Source organism: Felis catus, chromosome F1 (assembly GCF_018350175.1).
Source record: "Felis catus isolate Fca126 chromosome F1, F.catus_Fca126_mat1.0, whole genome shotgun sequence".
NCBI lineage: Eukaryota > Metazoa > Chordata > Mammalia > Carnivora > Felidae > Felis > Felis catus.
In genome coordinates, this window is record NC_058384.1 from 26,803,338 (window position 1) to 26,828,607 (window position 25,270).

General features: G+C 42.9%; 1 protein-coding gene across 9 annotated transcripts in view; it reads right to left on the minus strand.

The window, feature by feature from the left end:
* The window catches only part of CACNA1E (calcium voltage-gated channel subunit alpha1 E), a 654,182-nt gene that overhangs the window by 553,937 nt on the left and 74,975 nt on the right, over positions 1–25,270 (minus strand). For all 9 annotated transcript variants that reach the window (XM_045048892.1, XM_045048898.1, XM_045048896.1 and 6 more), the window contains 3 exons: positions 9,702–9,935; positions 8,130–8,236; positions 7,001–7,744 (listed from right to left, as the gene is read on the minus strand). In XM_045048892.1, the coding sequence (XP_044904827.1) occupies positions 7,001–7,099 (99 nt within the window). In that variant the 5' untranslated portion in view covers positions 7,100–7,744; positions 8,130–8,236; positions 9,702–9,935. The remainder of the gene's footprint in view (positions 1–7,000; positions 7,745–8,129; positions 8,237–9,701; positions 9,936–25,270) is intronic.

A 25,270-nucleotide genomic window follows, 5' to 3' on the forward strand; every position in this document is an offset into this window, starting at 1 on the left:
AATCCCAAATCCCTCTCATCCCCCAGAAGAACCCGATATAATCGGAGAGGTCCCTAACTCTCTTCTCCACTTCTGCTGCTTCCTTACCTCCACTCATCCCACCACTTTCACTGGCTCCAGCCACACTGCCTGGTTTCTGGTCCTTGAATGTGCTCAGCACCACACCCTTACCTCCTCCTCCAGGTCTGTCCTATCTACTCAACCATCTTCCCCAGATACCTGCTTGACTTTCTCCTTCACTCCAAATGTCATCTCAGGTATGATCTTTGGAGAGCTTTTTTACTGAAGGTACTGTTCACAGAAGAAATCAAGAAGATATTTTGAGGTCCTAAGGATTGGCAATGCTAGGAGGCTGACACCACTTTATCCCTAGTCCTGAAGGACAAGGCAAGGAAATGGTGTTACCAGAGCCCATCTGAGAGCTGCAGCCATGGGCATGGCAGTGCTTGGTGAAGGTGTTGTGGGAACTAGGGCCAAACAGGGAGCAGAAAGAACAAGTACCTACCCTTTACCCATCCTCGGGTCCTCTGCAGCTGCATACTTTTGGTCAAATACGACCAGGAGTTAGACGGCAAGGGAGCCTTAATGATACAGTCCATTGAGTTCAGGCTCAAGAGCACCCAGCATGGCAGCAAAAGACAGACAACATATCTGGAGTAAATGGAGATGACTCCACATATCAATATTTCTGGTTCCTCTCCTTCCAGGGGTCCCACATTCTCTGCCAAGTCCTTGAAGTCAAGTCAATTTCACTTCCAGACATAAGTGATCATATTCCTCACATTCTCCCTTCAGCCTGCTATAATGACCATGGACAGTCCAGAACATACAGACTCAGCAGCCCAGGTCCCATAGTGATAAGCATGTGGAGAAGAATCCCTTATTGTCCCACAGTGGACATGTAGCAAAAACAAAACAAAACAAAAAAGCCCTGAGATATTGGGGTTGTTTGTTACTGCGGTTTCACCTAGTGTAGTCAACTGATACACTTCCTCTGCTAAAATAGCAACCTCCCTCACACTAATACCTTAGTAGGCTTTGTTTTCTTCATCAGACTAATCACCACCTGATAAACTTCACTAGTTATTATCTGTCTGTCTCCCTCCTCTAAAATGTAAACCATAGGACTTTGTTTGGTTGACTACTAATTCTCAGCACCTAGAGCAGCACCTGGTTAATAGTAGATGCTAAAATTCTTTATTGAAAAGATGAATGAATAAATGAGCTCATAACAACCAACAGGACCTAGACACATTCTCAGGAATTGTGTACGGGCAATTCTGAGGAAGTGAAAGATAAAACAATTCACCAAGTTCACCCAGCTTAAGTCATGAGGTAAGTTGTGAAGGCATTTTGACTCCAACCCCAAGCACTTGACCACTCTGCCATGCCACTTCCCAGTATTAAGGGGGCTTAGTAGGGAAATACAGGAGAGGCCATCCAAGCACAGGCCAGAGGCTAGAGAGAGCCAGGGAACCTACATAAGTATTAGCTATGGCTGGAGCTGAGAGTGACAACGAATAAACTACACAGGATAACAGGGAAAATTAGAAACTTTGCTTGGCTATGTAAAAATAATACTAATTACAGTCATTTATGTGAATTGCTTACCATTTCTGCCTAATTACCAGGCAGCACAACAATTAGATAGATCTTTAACTAATGTCAACGTAACTTTGTTGTAAGTTTTATTTGATTATAACTGTAAAAGCTAAAAACAAGAGTTTAATCCAACAATGAATTGGTTGTTCATGAGGACGAATTCTCTGCCCAGAATTTAAAATTAAAAAGAAGCTACCCAGTCCTTACTGGTTATTATCTGTACTATTTAGTGATCTTCCAGGAATAAGTGCTTCATCTGGACTAGAAGCTCCTTGAGGCAGGTACTACCTAATTTTTTTGAGAGAGAGAGAGAGAGAGAGAGAGAGAGAGAGAGAGAGAGAGAGAGAGAGAGAGAGAGAACATGAGTGGGGGAGGGACAGTGAGACTGGAGACACAGAATCCAAAGCAGGTTCCAGGCTCTGAGCTGTCAGCACAGAGCCCAACACAGAGCTCAAACCCACAAACCCATGAGATCATGACCTGAGCTGAAGTCAGATGCTCAACTGACTGAGCCACCCAGGTGCCCGCTATCTTATTTTTCATGGTATCATTATCCCTTCCCCACCTGGAGCCTAGCTCAGCCCTGAATGGGTGGTGGGGTGGCTTCCATGCCAGTGTTCATCTGCTGGTGCTCTCTCTCTAGAAGAGACAGTCCTGGCTCATGTGTCTTAGTCTCTTCTCACTGTCTGGAGGCTGAAGATGTAAGATTGGCTAGAAGATGCCATGTCTATACCAGCTACAAACAGTGGCACAAGCATTTCCTAAAACCCTGTAATAGGCTTTCAGAAAAGGCGAGGTGAGGGTGGGAGACAGCACTTAGTGGCCTAGAGCTAGCTGAGAAGAACCATTGCAATGTTATAATAGAAAGTGCCAGCCATTCCCCAGTATCCATATTTTCCTTTGAAAGGGACAGAGTTCTAGCCAGGCACATGGGCATCCCAGATGAAAGCCTTATTGCCAGGCTCCTTTACAGCTAGGTGTGGCCAGTAGGAAGTCAGCAGAAGTGATATATTCAAATTCAAGACCATGCACTAAAGAGAGAAGAAATGAACCTCTCCTCCTATTTCTCCTCTTTCCTCTGCCTGGGGTACAGGCAGGATGTTAAAGCTTTGGCAAGCTTCCTTGGACCCAGGGTGGAATGCAAGTATTGAAATGCCAGAACAGTAAAATCAACGGAGCCTAGATGGTCAGAACCGTGGGGTTGCAGAATCGTACCACCGTAAAGCAACACCGCCATGCACGTGCAATAGATGTAAATCACCATGAGAGCACAGAAAATAGTAAAATGTGGTAAAATTCTTAGGAAGTGTTTTTGAGTATTCATTACTTTTGTTTTTAATATACTTTATCCCCTTTCAAGTTTATATAATTTAAGTTTTAATGAGGACTGTATTTAACAGCCAGCTCTCAAAATTTCTGAAGATTTGTGCCAGCTCCAGCTTTGGGTCTTTGTTAGAATAGCAAAATCTGCATCCTAACTAATACAAAGGTAATGGAAGAAGTGGGAAATGGGTTGAGCTCATGTTTTCAGATGTATGGGATATGTAACTCGGCCCATGGATGACCTGGGTTACCTGAAAAATGATGTTGCTCCAGGGATAACTTTGAACAAAAAAATTCTACAACTTCTATCAGTTATTATTTGAAAAAAATTCTTGTAACCTAACTCCAACTTGAAGATACCCCTGTCTGTGGAGAGCTGCTCTTCCACATGACTGTTAAGGGCCCTTATGCTCCAAAGCCCAGTGTTCCTACATAGCTCACTTGAGCATTCCTGCCTCCTCCCCACCTGCTTCTCTTGGGACCTTCTCTTACCAGTATAAGGGCCAAGAGGACATTGCTCTGGTGAGAGGCATAGGGCCTGACCTAACCTCTTACTTTTACAAAACACAAGCTGAATGGCAAGTATTAGCCATTCATTCAACAAATGAGCACAGATTAAGTGGAACAAAACATGTCTCAGAATAATGTGTTTAGTAGAAACCTATGTTGTTACCAGTAAGAAAGGAAGTGAGGAAGGAAGGAAGGAAGAAAGGAAGGAAGATCTATAGTCTCATTCTATTAGACTTTAGGAACACAAAAAGGTAATTCAGAATCATCCCGTTTTTAAGAATCTTACACCTAGCCGTAAAGACAGATGAATAACTTGCTCTATGATAGAGACAAATAGCCTGGCTATGCTTCTTCTGTTGATAGAGAAGGTGGCAAACAGGCATGGAGAGGAAGTATGTGGGGGGAAAAGCAGACTTACGCTCACCTCCCAGCTCTACGGCTCACAGACATGAGATCTTGAACAAATTACACAACTTCTCTAAGTCCTATTCCTCATCCTCGTACCTTGATGGGTCAGTCAGTGCTCAATTACCATTAAATACATGGGGAAATGAAAGATGGAGAAAGATGAATGATTCATCCAAGACAAACTATAATGGATGACAAATCCAGAATTCCAAACCAGGGATGTGATCCCCAGGGTGCTTTGAACACAGTAAGAACATTGAGCTTTCTAGGTGCTCATTAAACACGTGTTGAATTAAGACTGAATTTCTGGGAAATTTCATATGTTCCCATACCTCCTCACCTTCCCCCTTTAACTAGGCCAATCACTGCCTCTTGGCATATAGTCCCTCCCTCGATGTCCTACCTGCTGATTCCCTGTGGTGTATTCAATAAATTTCTATCTCCTTTAAAAAAAAAAAAACGACTGAATTTCCAATTTAAAGTAAATCATTTAAAAAAAATTTTTTTTTACATTTATATATTTTTGAGAGACAGAGTGAGAGAGAGCGCTAGCAAGCGAGGGGCAGAGAGAGAAGGAGACACAGAATTCGAAGCAGCCTCCAGGCTCTGAACAAGCATTCAGCACGGAGCCCAACTCAGGACCCAAACCCACAAACATTGAGATCATGACCTAAGCTGAAGTCAACCGACTGAGCTACCCAGCTGCCCCTAAACTCAATTCTTTAATCATAGACTCCTTTAAAACTAAAATACATAGAAAAGAATAAATCATTAACCATAACAGGAAGGACAAGACAGAGAGGCCAATGGATTTCCCAAGATGTCACAACAGGTGGGACTAGCACCCAGGTCTCCCACCTCCTATCATACCACGCCCTTCCCCCAGGTTCAGAGGTCCCCTCGTGCTCTCCCCTGGACAGCACGTGTCCCCTTTCTCTAGACTGTAACATTAGTGATCACTCATCAATCAATGAGTAATCACTCATACTCCTTGAGCTTTCAAGATGTCATTTGCCCCTTATTTTCCTCCCGCCTCTCTGTCATCTCCTTCCATCTCCTGTCTGGGCAGCTTCTTCTGTACCCATGTGGTATTTTCTGTGGCTTTCAAGTAACCTTGGAATTCCTTTTGCCTCTGGAAAGCTAGGTCAGGCCAGGGTGGGTGCTAGAGTGAATACTTGGAAGAGCCAGTTCAGGTCACCAGAATAGAAAAGGTTCCACTGATAATAATAGACCATTCACTGTGTTGAACTGTATTCTTTCCTTATACTATTTAACTGAATTTTCTGAATAATCTTATGAGATAGACTTCTCCTGCTTCACAGATGAGAAAACTATCACTAAAAAAAAAAAAAAAAAAAACAACAAAAACTTAGAGAAGTGGTCCAAAGTCACATAGACAGTAAGGGATAGAGCCAGGATTTGAACTCCTGAGGCCAAGATTTACCCACTGTGCAGTGCTGCCTGGACAGGAACAGGACATATAGCATACCCACCGGGCTGAATCCTCTCAGCAATAGTGACAGTCCTCAGTTTGACATAAACCTACCAGATGAAGAAAATAAATCTACGTACATATTTCCCTTCTTACATTAACATTCAAGTTCAGTTTGTGGCCCACACCCTGTGCAATTGGTTCTAGAGTCTATAACAATGTTCCTAGCCTCTTGCTTCTTGTTTTCATTTGAAAATTAGTCAACTGCTTCCATGTGCCATTGATCATATTGGGCTTTCCATTTTTCTCTGGGCATTTTTCTCCACAGTCTCAAATGCCCCTTTAAAGTCTTCAAGATGGTTTTGCAAACATCCAGGCCCAAACCCCACACTTCCTGAGATTTCACTATACCCATGCCAGTAACTCATCACTCTGATGTTAAATCCATCAATTCTATACCCTGAAAAACCTCTCCAAAGCCAGCTGCTCCTGTCCCATGGCTTCCTCTCTTTTCCAAAGTCACAACCTCCAACAGGGAGGAGGGAGGAAGACACCTCATGAGCCCTCAATCCCTTCTATTTCTTACTCAAAATGTCAAAGTCTGGGAGACAAGCTCAAGGTTTGTTTTTTACCCTGGACTAGATTATTTTTCCTGTGTGAATCAGCAGAAGTGGGCAGTCATGGGAGACTTGAACAGCATGCTAACCCTGTCTCATAACAAATTAAAAGAGATGATGGAAATTAGTGTTTTTTAAGTAATGGAGTGCTAGTAAGATATTAGATGATAAGGGTTATTTCACATGAGCTGTGCAGGAGGATGGTGGCATATCTCCTTTTTAGTCCAGTCTAATCAGATACAGCTGAGTTTATATCTTAAAAGGAGGGGTCACCAATCCCCATAACCCTACCTCCAAGGAGCCCACCAGGATACATCTCACCTTCCCAATAGTGCCTACAGACATTGTTCTGCTGGGGGATCATCTGTTCAGCCAGGTAGACTAAACTTATCTTGGATGCACCTTTGTTTTCTCTGATTTGTCACTCTGAGGCCCCTAGGTTCCTATTATATCACCAAAGGCCTACCCCTCCCACCACTAGTTAAATGGCCAAGATCTTCCCACACAAGGGCCTCTTGCCTAGTAACTTTGCTTCACGGGTTTGCAATAACAAATACAGTTAACATTTATAAAACAATGGACACAGCTGATTTCATTTAATCCTTGCTCCTATGCTCTGATGTCATTAATATGTTACACTTTGGGAAGTGGAGGCAGAGAGACATTAACTGCCTTTATTAAGTTCCAAGCTAGTAAGTGAGACAACTGAGGTTTGAACCCATGGCTGTATCATGCAAAAGCTCATTCTCTTAACCATTTTGTTATCCCCCTTATAACTTCAGAGCTAATAATACAAGTGGTTTACAACTAACTAAAAACTGAGTCCCCTAACCTTTATTCTAAGAAGACCAGATAAGGAACCAAGCTGCCTTGCTCAAGCTACAAGCCCTACTTAGGTTGCTCATGTAACATTTGCTGCTTCTCAGACTGTGAACTACCTGGGAATCACCTGGAGATCTGGTGCAGATGCAGGTTCTGATTCTATTCTAGATATGGTGACCCTGAGAGTTACATATCTAACAATCTCCCAGGTACTGCTATGCTGCTGGTCTAAGTACCACACTCTGAGTATGAGGCCCTAGAAGCCTGGTGTACTGACTCAACTGACCATGAACTGTTGATCAAACCATCCACCAAGGAGGCCAGCTGGGGAGGGGCTTTCTGGGCTTGAAGAACAGCAAGAGCAAAGGTATAGAATTCTCAGCATGGATGGTGCAGTCCAGTGATGTCAGGGCTGGTACCCAAGGCACATGGGAGAATGCAGAACACAAGTCCTGGAAAACAAGTCTGGAAGGAAAATTTTAACTGAGAAGACTTGGCTATGAGCTAAGACATTAAAGCGTCAAATTTACACTCTTTTTAACCACAACTTTTTTATGGTGAAATTACCCATTTCCAGCTTCTTAATACTGATTCTCCTTTTTAGAAATAAGATGTGAAGTCTCAGAATTGTCTTTTTATCCCCTAAATTGCCTTTCATCTGGCCATCTTCAGTAAGGAGTAGAGAATGAGAAACACCAGAGTTCTCTGAAAGGGAAGTGGTAGGACTCAGTCTGTGTCACAGGCATTAGTATTGGTGGATTGGAGATAGGGAGATGTGTTAGGAGGTTGTCCCAATAGTCCACGGGTAGAATGATGATGCTGTAACAAAGATGACGACTGTGAGATTGGATGGAAAGGGGGGAGGCATTCTGGAAGCAATCAGTCAGACTGTGTTCTCATTGCCACCTCTCTGCCCCATCCTCTGGCTCTCTTTGCCCCATGCTGTCCTTCAGAAGACAGACCCCTGTGGACTGCATTATCCAGGCAACGTTTCCTTCTGCTTCCAGTTGAGCTCAGCCAATGAAAGGCACTAGTAGGAGATTGGAAAGGGAAGAATGGAGGAAAGAGGTCAGGGTATTTCTTTCCATACCCCCTAACCCTACACTTCCTACCTAACCAAGGTTTTGCAGTGGCTGCATTCATCTATGACTGAAGATTTAATTGGACAGTCTCTTTTCCATTATGCTTGCTGGGCCCTGCACCCTGTACGGTTGGGATGCTATCCTATAGGATGAAGTGGCCAATATATGGTATTATTTCCCCTAAAGTCAGATAAGCCAGGTCCCAGAGCCAAGAGGCAAAGGTGAGGATGACCCCTCTTACTACCTAATACCACACTTTAGGGATTTTTTTTTACTTCCTTTGGTTCAGTGACTATGACAAATGGTGCTCATGCCATGCTTCCCTTGGCCTACCTAAATCCCCCCACAGGTGCAGCAGGCAGGTCCCAGCATGCTGTAAGCTTCTTCTCTGCCAAAGGACTTTCTCCAGCATTGAGGGAGCTTGCTCCACCACAGATGGCCTAGAAGACAAGGAAAAGTTACTCTCCAGATGGAAACCCTCTGCCAGTGGGGGACAGAAGTAAAGCCCCAGTCTCCCTGTTCATTGGTAGGATGATGATGCTTAAATGTATTCCACATAATTTGTCAGAAAGTCTCCAGTAGGACCAAACCCAATGACCCATAGTAATCTGCTCATTAATTCACCCTTTATTGGCTTTTCTCCCTTCCTTGTGTCCCTTCTCCATGCCCTCACTCCTGTTTTCTGAGATCACCTTTGAAATAAACTACTTGCACCCAGGTCCCTGTCCCAAGGTTGGTTTTGGAGGAAACCAGACTAAGAGAGTACATTTGGAGCAAGGCTTCCTGTAGAGAACACAGTCTGAGATACATTCAACTGGAAGCTGAGTCCACCCCCAGTCACTTAGGGCTCTTCCTTCTGCTAAATGGACAGAGGGTGGAGGTGCTATAGGCACAGGAGGTACCTATGTGGGCAAACACTGCATTCCCTTCTTCTCCCAGACAACTGAGAGTGTCCATTGGCTCCTCCATGCCTGAGCCTCAGCAATAGCAGTAGTTAGTGATTAATCATTAGATACAATTTATTTAAAGACATTACTGGCTATGCAAGCCATGTACCTATTAGTTCTTTGATCCATTCCCTTCCCTTTCCCTGCTTTGTTTTGTATCACAGAAGACCCATTTCCCAGGCTCCTTTGCCTTCTAGCAGTCTCAGCCAATGGGGGCACTGGTACAGCATTGTAGGGTGAGAAGAAAGGAAAACCCCAGGTATTTCTCCTCTTCTGTCTCTTCTGTGAATGGCATCTCCAGCCATTCTTTGTCTCCCCATGACTGTAGCTCCCCACTGACATTCCTCCCTCCATGGTCCCAGCTCCCAGGGAAAGCCCTGGCTTCTGAACTCTGATAACATGTCCCCCCTCCCTGGGTCCCAGCTCCCACATGCCATTTGTCACTTTAGCTCTTCAATTGCCTGTAAAATTAAATACCCTCTGTTTAAAAACTAAGAGTGGCTTCTGTTTTCCTGATAAAGTGACTTGTCCAAGATCACATGACTGGTAAGTGGCAGAGCAGAGTCAAACAAGTTCTGCTGACCCCAAAGCCCTCCATACTGTCCCCCACCATGCTATACTGCCACCCTAATTGTTTCAGAGGACACCAGGCCTAGACATCTCACCAAAGCTTCTGTGTCCCAGTGGAACTGTGTACCTGTCCTGGGAGTCAGAGTTTTCATATTTGGATTCAAAGATTATTGTGTTGCTGACCCGATTTGCCTGGATCAGGGCTCACTTAGGACCTAAAACACAGCAATTACCAGGCCTGGAAGAAAGACCTCTTTATTTTTGTTCATTTTCTCATTTTGTTTATTTGTAGGCAAGAAAATCTAAAGTCAAATTAAAAGACTCCTGCCTCACCCAGTCACATACAAATTCATCAAAATCCTCTGAGTTTGAAAGAGAACTTACTTACCCAAGACCTGGAGTACAGAAAAGACTTCAGCCAGTGTGCCCACTGGAACTCAAGGCCCACTCCATTCCACTGTCTCTGGAAGATTACATAACAGCCCCCAAGGACCCTGCCATAATTGGCTTGGGTGTAGCTCTTTCTCTCCAATTCTCTTGCTGGGTGGAAATGATGAGAAACAGCACGTTCCCAGCTCCTCTCAGGTGGCTCAATGTGAACCCAGACCTGAAGTGCACCACACTGTGGAATAATGAGATTTCATCTAACTGAGAAGAGGTTATATAACTGGAAATCAGTCCATTAGCCATAACAAAACAATCGGGGAGGGTCAGAAAGATAGCTCTGTTTTGAGCTATTCTGTTCTGAGGGGGGTGGGGGTGGAGATTAACAGCCCACTAAAGATGTAATTCTAAATTATTCAACTTGACTGTCCCCTTAGCAGAGCCAGGAGGCCGGGCGGGGGGGGGGGGGGGGGGGGGGGGGGGGGGAGGGGGTTGATCTGAGGAAGAGCTTTTCTTTCTCCACTTCTCAGAAGCTCTCCTGCTCTCCTCAAACCAAGCCAAGGCCTTGTCTTTCTACTCCCTGCTCTAACCTCTGGATCAGTTATTATCAGCACTGCTGGCCATCAAATATTTCTATCTGACTCAGAAGGGGATGTAGGAAATGGTCATAAAGTGTTCATGCCTACATTGGAGAGAGAGAGAGAGAGAGAGAGAGAGAGAGAGAATGAGGGAACAAGAAAGCTCTCTGTGTCTTAACAGCAGCGCAGAAACAAATAATGAGCTTTATTCACCAACCTGACAATGGAATGAGTTTTGGTACAAAAGCCCACATCCAAACCAGTTGTTACCATAACTCTGTCAGAGCGGGTGGATGACAAAGGATAACCTCACACACATACTTGCTCACTCTCCACAGACAAAAGTGAAAATTAACACAGGCAAAAAAGACAAATCAATACTATCAGTAAGTACCATGGCTAGTTAGATATTAAAATCTCCAGAGAATGTTTTTAAAGCTTATTCCCAGTTCCAGTCCCCAGAAACTGGGCCTCCATAGTGTGGGGTGGAGCTCAGAAGCCACGTGCAGGCCAGTCAGCCTGGCTCTGGGCTGAGCTCAGGTAACCACAAAAATCCCCCCAGCAAGGCTCACCTGGGAACCCTGTCTCCTTCAATCACATAAAGGTGAGTCTTTCAGCTCCATTCACACCCAGTGCAGGTGGTTGCAAGAATTGAGAAAGAACACCACAAGACGAGGAGACCTCATTTGAGATTTCAAGATTTACACGTTTTATGTATCAAGCACTTATGTAGCATACCTGTATTCCAGGTGCTGTTCTAAACACTTTACAAATGTTAATATGTATCATGAATGCAACCCTTATACCAATTCTCTGGGGCAGGTGCTATTATTATCACCTCATTTACAAAGAGGGAAGCGAGGCACACAGGGGTCAGTGATTTGCATAACATCATGCAGTTAAGTGCTGGAGCCAGGGTCTCAACCCAGACAGCCTGAGTTTAGAATACACACACACACACACACACACACACACACACACACACACACACACGTGTTTGTTGCACACAGGCTATTTGAAAACTTGTGTTCACCAAAACTCCTTGAGACAAGGATGGCATATTAGTCACTCAAAGCACAGTAAACATCACTGGATCGAGGACCTGCTCTATGCCAGGCTCTGAGGTAGATATTTTCACATTGATTTCCACACTGGCCTTCAACAACCCTACCTCAAACATGCCTCATTCTCTTTCCTTCTCCCTCCTGGAGAGGTGACAAGTCTCAGACTAGTAGATATTCGCAGGCACATCCCTGCCACACTTTTCAGACTGCTTCTGCTTTCCACCTTGTGGGATCCTTTGAGACATCTTCCTTGATAGGAGGAAAGAAGGGGTAATGGGAGGTCCTAAGACAAGAGGGGAATGGAGATGCTGGCCTGAGTCAGAGCCTGAAGATTTCTCGGGGATCCCAAGTGACACCTGGCTGCAGCATCCTCAGCAAACCCAGGCATGTTGACTCACCTCTGCTCCACCTCTTCCTTCTTGGTAACCACTGTGCTTTTACTATAAACAAACCCTTCTATAGGATGAGGCAAAGGAGCCTCTGAGCAATCATGCATGGGTGAATCTATAGTTACATTTGTCCCCAACTCAAATGCTACCATGGTGACTTTTGTCATCAAAATAAAGTCTAGAATCTCCTTCTAGACTTCCAGGCATTCCCTGGCCATGCAACAGTCTCAACACACTCTCAGCCGTCTCCATCCCAATATCCCATTATGGCCTCCTAACTGGTCACCCAGTTTCTATTTATGCTCCCCCCTCCCCCCTGCCATCTATTCTCAATGTAGCACCCGTGCAATCCTGCTGAAACAGAAGTCAGACCATGCTCCAGCCCTCTGGGGTAAACAGGATTCTAAAACGGTCCCAACATTCCTGCCCCTGCTGTAGGTGGACCTGGTTTAATCAGGTGGGCCCTTTTAAAAGAAGGTCCAGAGGTCAGAGACCGAGGAAGTCAAAGCAGCAGAGATGCCCTCAAAAACAGCCATGCTATGGAGAGGGCCATGTGGCAGGAGTAGCAAGTTGCTTCTGGGAGCTGAGAATGACTTCAGGCTAAAAGGGAACAAGAAAGTGGGGATCTCAGTCCTACAACTATAATTCAACTATTACTCAACAATGACACAACTATTATTCTGCCAATAATCAGTGAACTTGAAAAAGGATCCCAAAACCTCATATGAGGTTGCAACTCCAGCTGACACCTTGATTCACCCTAGTGAGATCCTGAGTAGAGGACCCACTGAAAACATGCCAGAATCCTGACCTTTGGAAATGGTGAGATAATAAATTTATATTGTTTTAAGCCACTAAGTTTGTGGTTAATTTGTTACACAGCAAAAGAAAATTAATACACCTTCCAATGCTTCTCCCCTTCACTCAAAATAAAAGAAAAAGTTTGAACCCAACCACTATTATTTTTGCTCTAGTTCACTCTGAGCCAACCACATAGACCAGGCATACACATACCTCAGAGCCTTTGTACCTTCTGTTACTTCTGCCTGCATGTTCTTCCCAAAAGATCTACATGGTTTCCTATCTTACTTCTTGGGAACCAGTCATTGCACCCACTGTGTGACTAGATGCACCCATGCTGACCCTCTGTATCATTCTTCTTTGATTTTTTTTCTTCCCCAAAGCTCCCTACACCTGCTAATATACCATAAACTCACTTATTTACTTATTGTTTGTCTCTGCCTATAAGAATAGAAGCTCCATGAGGGAGGGATTGTTTTTATCTCTTCTGTTCACTGCTGCATCCCAAGCACCAAGTAGATACCCATTACTTATGTGCTGAATGAATAAGTCTCCATTAGTCCCAAACATTCTCAGTTGTATAGACATTATGTACTTTTCAAGGTCTAGAAGTCCTACTTTTTTTATGGAGCCTTCCTTTCTCCAACCTCATATACCTCCAACCTCCTAAAATATCAAGTGAGTGCCACAGTACTCATTTAGCAGCCAATTATACCCAGAAGTTTTTATGGAGCTGAATAATTATTTTCCAGATTTAAGTCTCTTGTCTTCCTCATTTCTTTCCCCTAGTCCCACCGTGCACTAAGCAGTGGGCTTCTTGAGGGCCATTTATTTATTTAAAAAATAAATGTCCTCATCCAGATGGCCAACAGGCACATGAAAAGATGATCAACATCGCTCCTCATCAGGGAAATACAAATCAAAACCACACTCAGATATCACCTCACACCAGTCAGAGTGGCCAACATGAACAAATCAGGAGACTATAGATGCTGGAGAGGATGTGGAGAAATGGGAACCCTCTTGCACTGTTGGTGGGAATGCAAATTGGTGCAGCCACTCTGGAAAACAGTGTGGAGGTTCCTCAGAAAATTAAAAATAGACCTACCCTATGACCCAGCAATAGCACTGCTAGGAATTTACCCAAGGGATACAGGAGTACTGATGCATAGGGGCAACTTGCACCCCAATGTTTATAGCAGCACTCTCAACAATAGCCAAATTATGGAAAGAGCCTAAATGTCCATCAACTGATGAATAGATAAAGAAATTGTGGTTTATATACACAATGGAGTACTTAAGTGGCAATGAGAAAGAATAAAATATGGCCCTTTGTTGCAACATGGATGAAACTGGAGAGTGTTATGCTACGTGAAATAAGCCATACAGAGAAAGAAAGATACCAAAATGTTTCACTCTTATGTGGATCCTGAGAAACTTAACAGAAACCTATGGGGGAGGGGAAGAAAAAAAAAAGAGGTTAGAGTGGAAGAGAGCCAAAGCATAAGAGACTCTTAAAAACTGAGAACAAACTGAGGGTTGATGGGGAGTGGGAGGGAGGGGAGGGTGGGTGATGGGTATTGAGGAGGGCACCTTTTGGGATGAGCACTGGGTGTTGTATGGAAACCAATTTGACAATAAACTTCATATATTGAAAAAATAAATAAACAAACAAATAAATAATAAAAATAAAAAAATAAAATAAATGTCCTTCATTTATTTAAAAAATAATGTATAGAACACCTAGAAAGTGCCAGGTTTTGATCTCAGGACTGGGGATGCTAGACACAGTCCATGATCCTGTGGAATTTGCAGTCTAGCAGGGAGGGAGAGGGTGGAAGAAGTACACTGTTGTAGTGGGTTCCATAAGGCCAAGGTGCAGAGCTGAGCAAAGTTGTTCATAAAGTACCTGTTGATTGGTTGATTGATTGTTTGAAAGTGGTTGAGATCTTTGTATCTCTTGGTGGAATGGGAATGGAAGGGGTGGTGAGAGTTGAGAGGGCAATGGAGAATGGATAATATATTAGTCAGCATTCTCCAGAGAAGCAGAACCAATAGGACATATATAGAAAGTGTGTGAAATATTAATCATAAGGAATTGACTTATGCCATTATGAAAGCTCAGAAATCCCATGATCTGCTGTCTGCAAGTTGGAGGCCCAAGAAAGTCATGGTGCAATTCTAGTCCAACTTAAAGACCTGAGACAATGGTTTAAGTCCCAATCTGAGTTCAAAGACCCAAGAACTGGAAGCACTGATGCCTGAGGGCAGGAGAAGATGGATGTCCCCACTGGAGCAGAAAGAAAATTCACCCTTCCTCCACCTTTTTGTTCTATTCAGTCCTCAAAGGATTAGATGATGCCCACCACAAGAGTGAGAGCAATCTTCTTTATTCAGTGTCTGGATTCAAGTGCTAATCTCTTCCAGAAACACCAAGCATTCTGGGCATCCCTTAATCCAGTCAAGGTGACACATAAAACTGACCATCACAACATTAACGAGAAGCTCATGTCCTCTACATGTTACATGAAATTCCAAGAAGTAGCCATATCCAAGATGATGAAATGATAAAGCTCTCTATATCCTAATTCATTCTGAGATCCCCACCCATGTCACCAGAATGTGGTGAGGACTTCAGGGAAGTATTTTGTTGGCACATGCTGCTAAATTTGCCATGGTTCTCATGGGCCTCTATCCCTGGGGGAAACTTACAAGTGGAAGATTAATGAGACAAATTATAGTTCAGAAGGAAAATTAATGGAACAAATTACAGTTCCCACTGCTGCAGCTGCTCTCGGAGCCTCATCCTCTATCCATTGTCTCTTTCCACCACTATCTTTTGTGGCTGTTGAGATGTCCTCTCATCTTCAGTCAGCATCTTTGCTGGTTTCATGCTGTTGGCATAAATTGGACCCTCAAGCCTGAGGGTCTATCTCTATTCACCTTGCCCTTTCAGTTTGGGATTGCTGCACTTATCCATTTACCATTATAGTTAAGGAAGGGAATACAAAAGAAGTGCCCAAGGTATTACCTGCCTCCCTGTCTCCATTGTGTAAGAGCAGCTCTACCTCCTGGAATAATCAGGATCAATCATCCTTGTCAAGATGGTGACTTCTCACCTGCTGATCCCTAAACACAAGGAGCCTGAAGTGTCAGGTGGCAGCTAAAGTTATAGTTCAAAGAGTTTTTTGCTGAGTCCCCTGGTAGAGAGAAATGTTCCCACTTTGGAGATGGGGACTTTTATCCTTACAAAAGCCAGAGATGCAGGCACAAAAAGCACAAAATTTTTATGTGAGCCATTGGGAGTGATCATAAGCAGGGTTACCCCTCCATCCTTCTTAGTCCATAGACCCATGAATTCTTCCAGTTTGGGACATAGCATCATATAAAGGTCTTTGATTCAAGGTGTCTATTGCATCCTAGAATATGACACCTCATCCTTGAAAGTATCACCTCTGACCTGGAGCTTCAGCTGTTTCTTCAACAAGTCACCCAAAAGCTCTACCATCCTGTCAGCTTCTACATCCTGTCCAGCATGTACTATAACCAATATATTCCATGGTGATGGATCTACTCTTGTACCTCCGTTTCTGTAAAGTGGATATCCTGATCTGATGTGACGTGACATGGGATCTCATGTATATCCTCAGATAGTGGCTTGGCAGGATATGCAAACCCATGCTCAGAATGTGTATCTATTCATTTCAGAACAAATTGCTAGTCCTTTCACAGTGAAAGAGACCCAATGTAGTCAACTTGCTCCCTCAAGGAATGGTGCTGAGGGCCAGCATTGGTTTCCCTTGCCATAAAGTTGGATATTTCATAGCAATAGTAGCTAGATTAGCTTTCGCAAATGGGACCCCAGGATTTTGAGCCCAGGTTAGCCTCAGCATCTGCCACCACGGCCACCTCATTCTTCTTATCATACAGCACTATGGTGGCCAATGATAGGAGCTGACTGACATCAACTCTCTGGGTCATTTTATCTACTAGCTTGCTTAGCATCTCTCCCATGGTAAAAGCACTCTTATGGGTGTGAGCATGTGATACAAAGATATTTACACTTGTTATGTGTTCCCACATGTCCATCAATATGCCTCTACCCCAGACATCCTTGTTCTCAACATTGCAATCTTTCCCCTTTTAGGTCACTGATCAATTAGATTATTTGCCACTACCTGTAAGTCCATATATATCCTGGAGCTACTTCTCTTTTCACACAGAGTGGATAACCAGATGTAACAGTGGAAGCTCCATCCATTGGGAGGATTTTCCCTCACCTCTGTCTTTCCAGGCTACCTCTGAGGGAGGCTGTGGTACAGCTACTGTACATATTTTGACTTGAGCCCAGATACCAAGCTGATACATCTATAATCCAAGATTGGACTTTTCCTTCTCTGTCGGCTAGTCATAAAGGATTCTCTCATATGGCCATAAGTGTGACCTAAGAGGGTGACCATGGTGAAATAGTGGTAGATGATATGAAATCTGAGCTACCTGCTCATGCAGCTTACATGTGTTCTCTGGTTCTATTCATATTCAATCTGATGCACCACTTCCACCTTACAATGAACTATATCCATCCCAATTAGACATTTTGGGACTGGGAAAATGACAACAGGTGGGTCCACAAGACTCAGTAGAAGCACTGAGAGCTAGATCTTGGCCAGAACTTTATTTATTAAGTGCTCTTCCTATGCCTACTTTAACTGGAGGACCTTAGTGGTATTTCAAGCCTCTGAGTATCAATGTCCACTCAAACTCTGTGTCTAACTATCCATTAAATATTTGGTATTTTCCTTTCCCCAGAGTATAATTATCAGAGTAAATTGTTATAGATCCTTTTAGGGGGAAGGATTGGTGGAATCATTACCATGTATACTTGCAGAGATGTTACAGGGTCCTTCTTCCTGATGACATGGCCTCTCCTTCAATCAATGGGCTGTGAATCTGAAAACTAGCTCAGATCCAGAAATCAAGGGACCCTTACTTTTTGTTGGGTAGCTGTCCTGATCATCCATCCTTGGTTTCTTTTGCTGACACAAGTTGAGTAGTACCCTTGTTTGCTGCTCGTATATTTTGCCCCTAAGGGCACACTGCTGTATTAACCATGTTCACAACACTTTGTGGGTCAGATCCCCTTGGCTACCACTCCAAACTTGCCACTCACTATAATAATTGTATCCACAATAATGGTTCTGCTGTTCATTACAATTATTGCATCCACAAATAGCTTCTGAAGTGGTAAGTACTGCCACTCGGCCTCTGCTGTGTTGGGGTCCTATTTCCTCTGCTATCAGTGAGTCTAGTTCTGTAATAGTCCCTCCTACCACCAGTTCTGGCCCACAGAGGTGAACCAACATCAAACAGTGATGTTGGTGCCTCTCTGTCAGTGCATACTTTAAATGATATCCTCATCTAGTGGGTTTCCAAGGTTCACTTGGTATATCCATGTGGCATGTCTGTATCCCTGAGTCTTTTAATTCCTTCTCTACCATTTATGATGACCATTCTGGAATTTTGCCCCATGAAGGTAGGCCATCACTTTTTGTATGCCTCTAAGAGCCATTACAGCAGCAAGTTTACACCATCTGATTATATTATATATTTCCAAATCAATGTTTTCCCCTATTCGATCTTACATTCTGGCAGTCATGATCAAGCACTCTCAGAATCTGGGGTAGTGTACTCCTCTGGCTCCTTCCAGTACATACTGGCTAGATTTGGGAGATAGTCCGTTTCCTCCCCTTTCAAGCTAGCATGTCCCTGACTGGGTTGTTCTGTGACTTAACACTAGTTATAGGCCCAGGGGCCAGGAGGAATCAGGGACAAACCCTGAGGGATAGGCAACACATTTTGTCCTGCAGATAAGAGGCCTCTGCATGGTCTTTAAGCAAGTGTGGGAGTGCTAGATTTTAACAGGGATAGTGGCCATATTCTACAGGTTCAGAGAATTCAAAGGAATCTGAGAAATTGAGTTTGGAGGACATTGACCCAGATATCCATGTGGCAAGGTCCCATCCTTTCCCAACCAGGATCTTGACCTTGGCATAGCAGACCTGCTATGTTTGGGAATTTAGCCTTCTTTGGAGATCACCCACTCCGATCATTAGGTACTGGGTCTTGGCCTCCACTTTCTCTGTGCTTCCTCTGTAGCATAACAGCCTCTTAACACAAAACAAGGAAGCTTTCATATGGTTTGAATTGGCTGTTAGCTGCTCTTAGTCTCTTTTTTTTTCTAACATGTCATAAAGCTTAGCAATAGCCATCTGCGGAAGCAGATGATGGCCCCCCCACAAAGATTTCTGTGCCCTATTTCTCAGAACTCATGAATATGTGAACTTACATGGTAAAAAGGACTTAAAAACATGAATAAGATTAAGTACCTTGAGATGGGGAGATTATCCTGGATTACCTAGTGGACCCAATCTAATCGTCTGAGTCCTTAAAAGCAGAAAACTTTTCAGGTTGTAGAAAACTAGAGATGACAGAATGAGAGGGACTCCTCCCACCATTACTAACTTTGAAGATGAAGGAGGGAACCATGAACCAAGGAATACAGTCAGCCACTAAGAGCTATAAAAAGCAAGGAAGCAGATTCTTCCCTAGAGACTTCAGAAAGGAATGTAATCCTGCCAAAATTTGACATGTAGGTAGATCAGTGAGACCTGGTCTGATTTCTGACCTATAGAATTTTAAGATAATAAATTTAAAGTGTATAAGCCACTGAGGTTGTGGTAATTTGTCACAGCAGCAATAGAAAACTAATACATAATCCAGTTGTTTTATAGCATTATTTCCCTCATATTTTTCAAATACCTGACATATAGCACCAACTAGTACATTTTCTTCTATCGATACACCATCCAATTCACCGCTAGTGAAAGTTTTTTTTTTTATTTGAGAGAGAGAAAGGAGAGCAGGAGGGGCAGAGGAAGAGAGAGAGAGAGAATTCCAACCAGGCTCCATACCCAGTGCAGAGCCCAACACAGAGCTCAATCCCACAACCTTGAGATCATCACCTGAGCTTAAATCAAGAGTCAGACACAGCCAACAGAGCCACCCAGGTGCCCCTTACCACTGGTGAAAGTTTTAACCATTGAACTTGCACCAGGGACTATAACCAATGATGAGATTCTGATTATCAAATGGGAGGTGAATGATCCAGCTCCAAAGCCCTCTCTTAGTACCTACTTTTATGCAATGCTCCTTAAGAATCTATTGCAAGTTGGGTCATCTGGAAAACAGACTGTGAGAAAGAGTTTACTCTTCAGGAAATTTATTAGGGAGTGCTCTTGGGATCAATGCCTGTGGAAAGGAAAGAGATGGGGCAGAGGGAAAAACCGTCTGACAGCCTCAGCCATTTCCATGGGGAGCTCTAAAGCTGAAATGGTCCGAGAGAGTTGTCCCACAGTGGACCAAAAAATGTCAGGCCCTTACATCACTACCTTGATCAATTATTGGAAATGGGCCACTCTGGATGGGCACGATCTGGAAGGGGCTCTCTGCAACTGAGACTATCCATGAAGAAAATGGCAGCTGAAAACTACCTACTAACCACATTCCCAGAAGCTGATCCAACAAGGCCTTCTTTGAAGGTGGAGTTCCATGTCCACCACAGGCCCCTTTCCCTTTTAAGCAACCAGTCTTAGTGGCTTATAAGGCAAGAGATAGGAGGATTTCTCTATAAGAAAAGTGAGCCATAGTAAAGTCCTAGAGATACTGACATCTCAGGGTCTGCAAGGAAATGGGCTATATAGGGAGGCCCACCAATCAACAAATCTCTCAGACGTTCCAAAAAGATTGAGTATCTTTCTCCTATATATGAAAAGTTAGCCAAGAATTACCAGACATCTGAAGAATCCTTAAACATGGCAGAGAAAATCCAAACCAAATAGGAATTTTAAAAGATATTCAGAGGTAAAAGAGACACTACAAGAAGAAGAAGAAAACATTTTTTAAAAACGATAATTGTGTCCTCAGGGAGATAAAATATATTACATTCATGAAACAAGAATACAACACTAGGAAAAAAAGTAAGATTGATTGATTCAGGGAAAAGACAGAACTTTTAAAAACACAATCAGGGAAGGGGCGCCTGGTGGCTCAGTCGGTTAAGCCTCCAACTCTTGATTTCGGCTCAGGTCATGATCTCACATTTGTGGGTTCGTGCCCTGTGTTGGGCTCTGTGTTGACAGTGCAGAGCCTGCTTGGGATCCTCTCTCTCTCCCTCTCTTTCCCCTCCCCAGTTCATGCTCTTTCTCCCTCTTTCTCAAAATAAATAAATAAACTTAAAAACACACACACGGTCAAGGAATTAAAATTTCAATGAAAGTGTTAGAAGTTAACACTGGGAAAATCTCCCAGAAAAAAATGAGGAGATTATTCCAGAAGGGCCAAAATCTGAATAATGGGAACTTCCAGAGAGAGAGAGAGAGAGAGAGAGAGAGAGAGAGAGTTAATTTTATTAAACACACACACACACACACACACACACACACACACACACACACACCACACAAAAAAACTTTTCCAGAACTAAAAGGTTTAAATTTCTAACTTTAGAACAGTCACTATACCCTTATCTGATGGTGTGAAAAATGACCCACAGAAAGATATCACTCAAACATAAGAACATTGAGAACAAAGACAGTATTCTGAAATCTTTCAGAGGGAAAATCAAATCACGTACTAAGAAAAGAAGTAAGAGTAGCACTGAACTTGTGTGCAACAACTTGGTAAGACAATGGAGCAATGCCTTAAAAATTTGGAAAGAAAAACTATCCAACTTAGAATGCTATACTCACCCAAAGTATAAATTAAGAGTCAACATTAGATATAAAACAAGAATATAAATCATGCATTCAAAACTACAATTTTACATCTTATGCATTCTTTCCTAGAACACTACTGGAAGATATGTCACAGCAGAACAAAAGAATAAATAAGAAAAAAAAATAAAGACATAGGATCCAGAAACTAGGCTCCAATACAAGAGAGAAGCAAAAGGAATTTTCTAAAACGATGATAAATGTTAACAGCTATACAGTAGAACTAGTAAGAAAACCGATTAGAGAAGGTGCTCAGCAATCTCCAGAAAACTTTCCAAAAGAAATAATTGGAACTAATATATTTCCTGACATGATGCTTGCTGCAATGAGATTTAGAGTTCTGTAGGATGGGAATTGATTAATGATAGGTACTGTATTAGAGTAAGCTGATCTGAAGAAACAAGTATATTCCCAAAATTCAGTGGCTTAAAGACAGGTTTATTTCTTTTTGGTATAACAGTCCTGGGCAGACATTAAAGTTGGTGAATTGTTCTCACCATGTATTCATCAGTGACACTGTTGATGGATGCTCTGCCATCTTTAAAACATACCTTCCAAGGACACCCTAATTGTCACCTTTCCAGACAGCCAAAATGGAGCATGCAGGAAACCAGAGGAGGTTTCTATGAGCCAGGCCTGGAGGCAACACACGTCATTCCCACTGGCAGGGCCATACTTATCCAGAAGATAGACTGCGGGGAAAGGCAGCCTAACTGAGGTCCAAAGAAGGACAGAATGGATTTTGGTGGAGAGCTAGCATTTTCTACTTTAGGTACAGAGAGGGGTAGGACCCACTTTGGGGGGACTAAAGCTTACATAATTGGGGGCAGAGGGGATTCCTTAATGAAAAGAATACAAAACCACAAATACAAAAGGTCTAGAGTCCATACCAGGGTCTTTGAAACAGATCTGTGCAAATAAAAAACCCCAGAAGCTTAAGATCCTCTCGCTCCATGGAAAATCTGCCCCTAGACATTACAGCAGCTGTTAACACAGGCCGCAAAGTGACCCAATGGGGCAGAAACTCAAACAAGATGGCAGTCTATTTCTTTCTCATGGTAATGCTGTCGTCTTCAATCATGTTGTCCTTCACTCCTCAACGTTTGACTTCCACCCTAGAGTCTAAGTTGTCTGATCTTGCTCTTGTCACTACATCTGCATTTCTCCAACAGAAAGGAGGAAAGAGAAAGAGGAAGTTACATTCCTACCTTTAAGGGCATGACCCAGGTGCTGCCTTATCGGCTCACTTCTCATTGATCCAACTCAGTCACAATGCCCATACCCAGCTACAAGGGAGGCAAGGAACTATAGCGTTAGCTGGGTGGCTGAATGTACACCTACAACTCTCTTACTCCAGAACAAGGGGAGAATGGATGTCAGGGCCCAGCTGGCTGTCTCTGCCACAGGTACCTGGAAAACTAAAACTAAGCAACTTCTTATTCCAAGAGACATCTAAGTGATATAATAAAGCAAATGTAGTCATCATCACCATATGGCTTGGCTGCAAACAATTTTGCCTAGAAATTGACATGCTGAGTTTTACTTAACCAAACATTATAAGATAGCTAGCAGGAGAAAATGGAGGGAGAGAATTTGATCTATTGAAAGGGTCAGGGAAATGGATAGAAAAGTTAATCATTAACCTTGGTGGGAAGTCAATAGACAATGCTTCAAATTGAAAAATCAAGACGAGGCAGTACACACACGTCATTTGGAAATATGGAGGCTACACACCAGAATAAATAGCTAAAAGAGTTAAAATAAGTTGCCTCTGGGAATCCGAGATAGGAAAAGGTAGAATGGGAGCTGATGATGTTCATTATAATCCTTATAGCTGGATTAAGATATGGTATAGCTGCAAAAGAAATGCTGCATAGTAAAACAAACAATATTTAAGGTTTTGCTAATTTTGAAGAGTCAATAAGCCTAACTATAATCAATTTTTCAACTTTCTATCTCAATGACCTGAACTCAGTGTTTCTAAAAATTTAATCAGTAAATCATCTAAATGAGAATAACCTGGGAGCTTCTATTAAGTACAAATTCCTAGACAATGCCACTCAATAATTTAACACGCTGATGTTTAAGAGAAACCTCCTTGCTTCAAACCTTGGCTCCAGCCATGCCTTGTCTGTGTGCTTGTTTCCACAAAATCTTTAGCATAGTCCTATCTTCAAACTATTCTTTCCTTTCCAGGGATTCTGCCCCTTTTCCCCCAGCCCCCTTTCTTGCCTATATAAGCTCTTCCATATCTATATATAGTTCCTCTGACTAACATATGACCAGTAGGTAGAAAACCACAAAGGATGCCAGTCCTGTCTGCTGACACAATTCCAGTCCTAACTGTTCCCCATGCTGCTGCCCACCCTGCTCTGTAATGGCCATTTTATCTAGTATGCGGCTGGTCCCCTCCTTAAGAGTTGTTGGCCAGTTGGTTGATTGATTGGATTCATATGAGTTATACATTGAACTAGGGGATGTTACCCATAAAGGGTAACACTGACTTGACAGCTTGAAGGACCTCTGCAAGTAGGGAGTGTATTAGTTTCCTGTGGCTGCTGTAACAAATTACCATAAACTGCGTGGCTCAAAACAACACACATTTACTCTCTCACCACTCTAGAGGCCAGAAGTCAGAAATCAGTTTCATGGGACCAAAATCAAGGTGTTGGTAGGGCTGTGCTCCCTGTGGAGGCTCTGAAAAGAACCTTTTCCTTGTTTCTTCTGGTTCCTGGTGGCTTCCAGTATCTCTTGACTTGTGGTCATATTACTGCAATCATCAAGGCTTGCATCTTTAAATCTCTCCATTCCATCTTCCCATCACTTTCTCCTCTGTGTCTGCATAATCTCCCTCTGCCCCCTCTTATAAGGATATTCATGATTGTATTTAGGGCTCACTAAAAATATCCAGGATAATCTTCCCATTTTAAGATTATTAATTTAATCACATCTGCAAAGTCGCTTTTTCCAAATAAGATGATATTTGTAAGTTCCAGGGATTAGAACCTGATATCTTTGGGTGGCATGATTCAGCCTACTACAGACAGTAATTTAACCCACAGAACTTCTTCATCAATGTATTCCTCCAAACAGCATTTGGTGAAAGTACCTACAGGTGGCTCTTACAGACTCATCTCTGGAAGCAGTGGATCCAACTCTGGCTGCATATGAGAACTGAGGACTTTTATAAAAATGCCTTGCTCAAATTATATCAAACTAAGTTTCTGCACAACAAAGGAAGCCATCAACAAAACAAAAAGGCAACCTACTGAATGAAAGAAGATATTTATAAATCATATATCTAATAAGGGGTTAATATCCAAAATATATAAAGAACTCATACAACTCAATAAAACAACAATAGTAAAAGCCAATTAAAAATGGGCAGAGAGGGGCGCCTGGGTGGCGCAGTCGGTTAAGCGTCCGACTTCAGCCAGGTCACGATCTCGCGGTCCGTGTGTTCGAGCCCCGCATCAGGCTCTGGGCTGATGGCTCAGAGCCTGGAGCCTGTTTCCGATTCTGTGTCTCCCTCTCTCTCTGCCCCTCCCCCGTTCATGCTCTGTCTCTGTCTCAAAAATAAATAAACGTTAAAAAAAAAAAATTAAAAAAAAAAAAAATGGGCAGAGAATCTGAATTGACATTTCTCCAAAGAAGATAGATGGTCAACAGGAATACGAAAAGATGTTCAACATCACTCAATCAGGGAAATGCAAATCAAACCACAATGAGATATCACCTTATACCTTAGAATGGTTAAAATCCAAAACACAAGAAATAACAGGTGTTGGCAAGAGCGTGAAGAAAAGGGAACACTTGTGCACTGTTGGTGGGAATGAAAATTGGTACAGCCACTCTGGAAAACAGTATAGAGTTTCCTCAAAAAAATACAAACAGAACTATCATATGATCC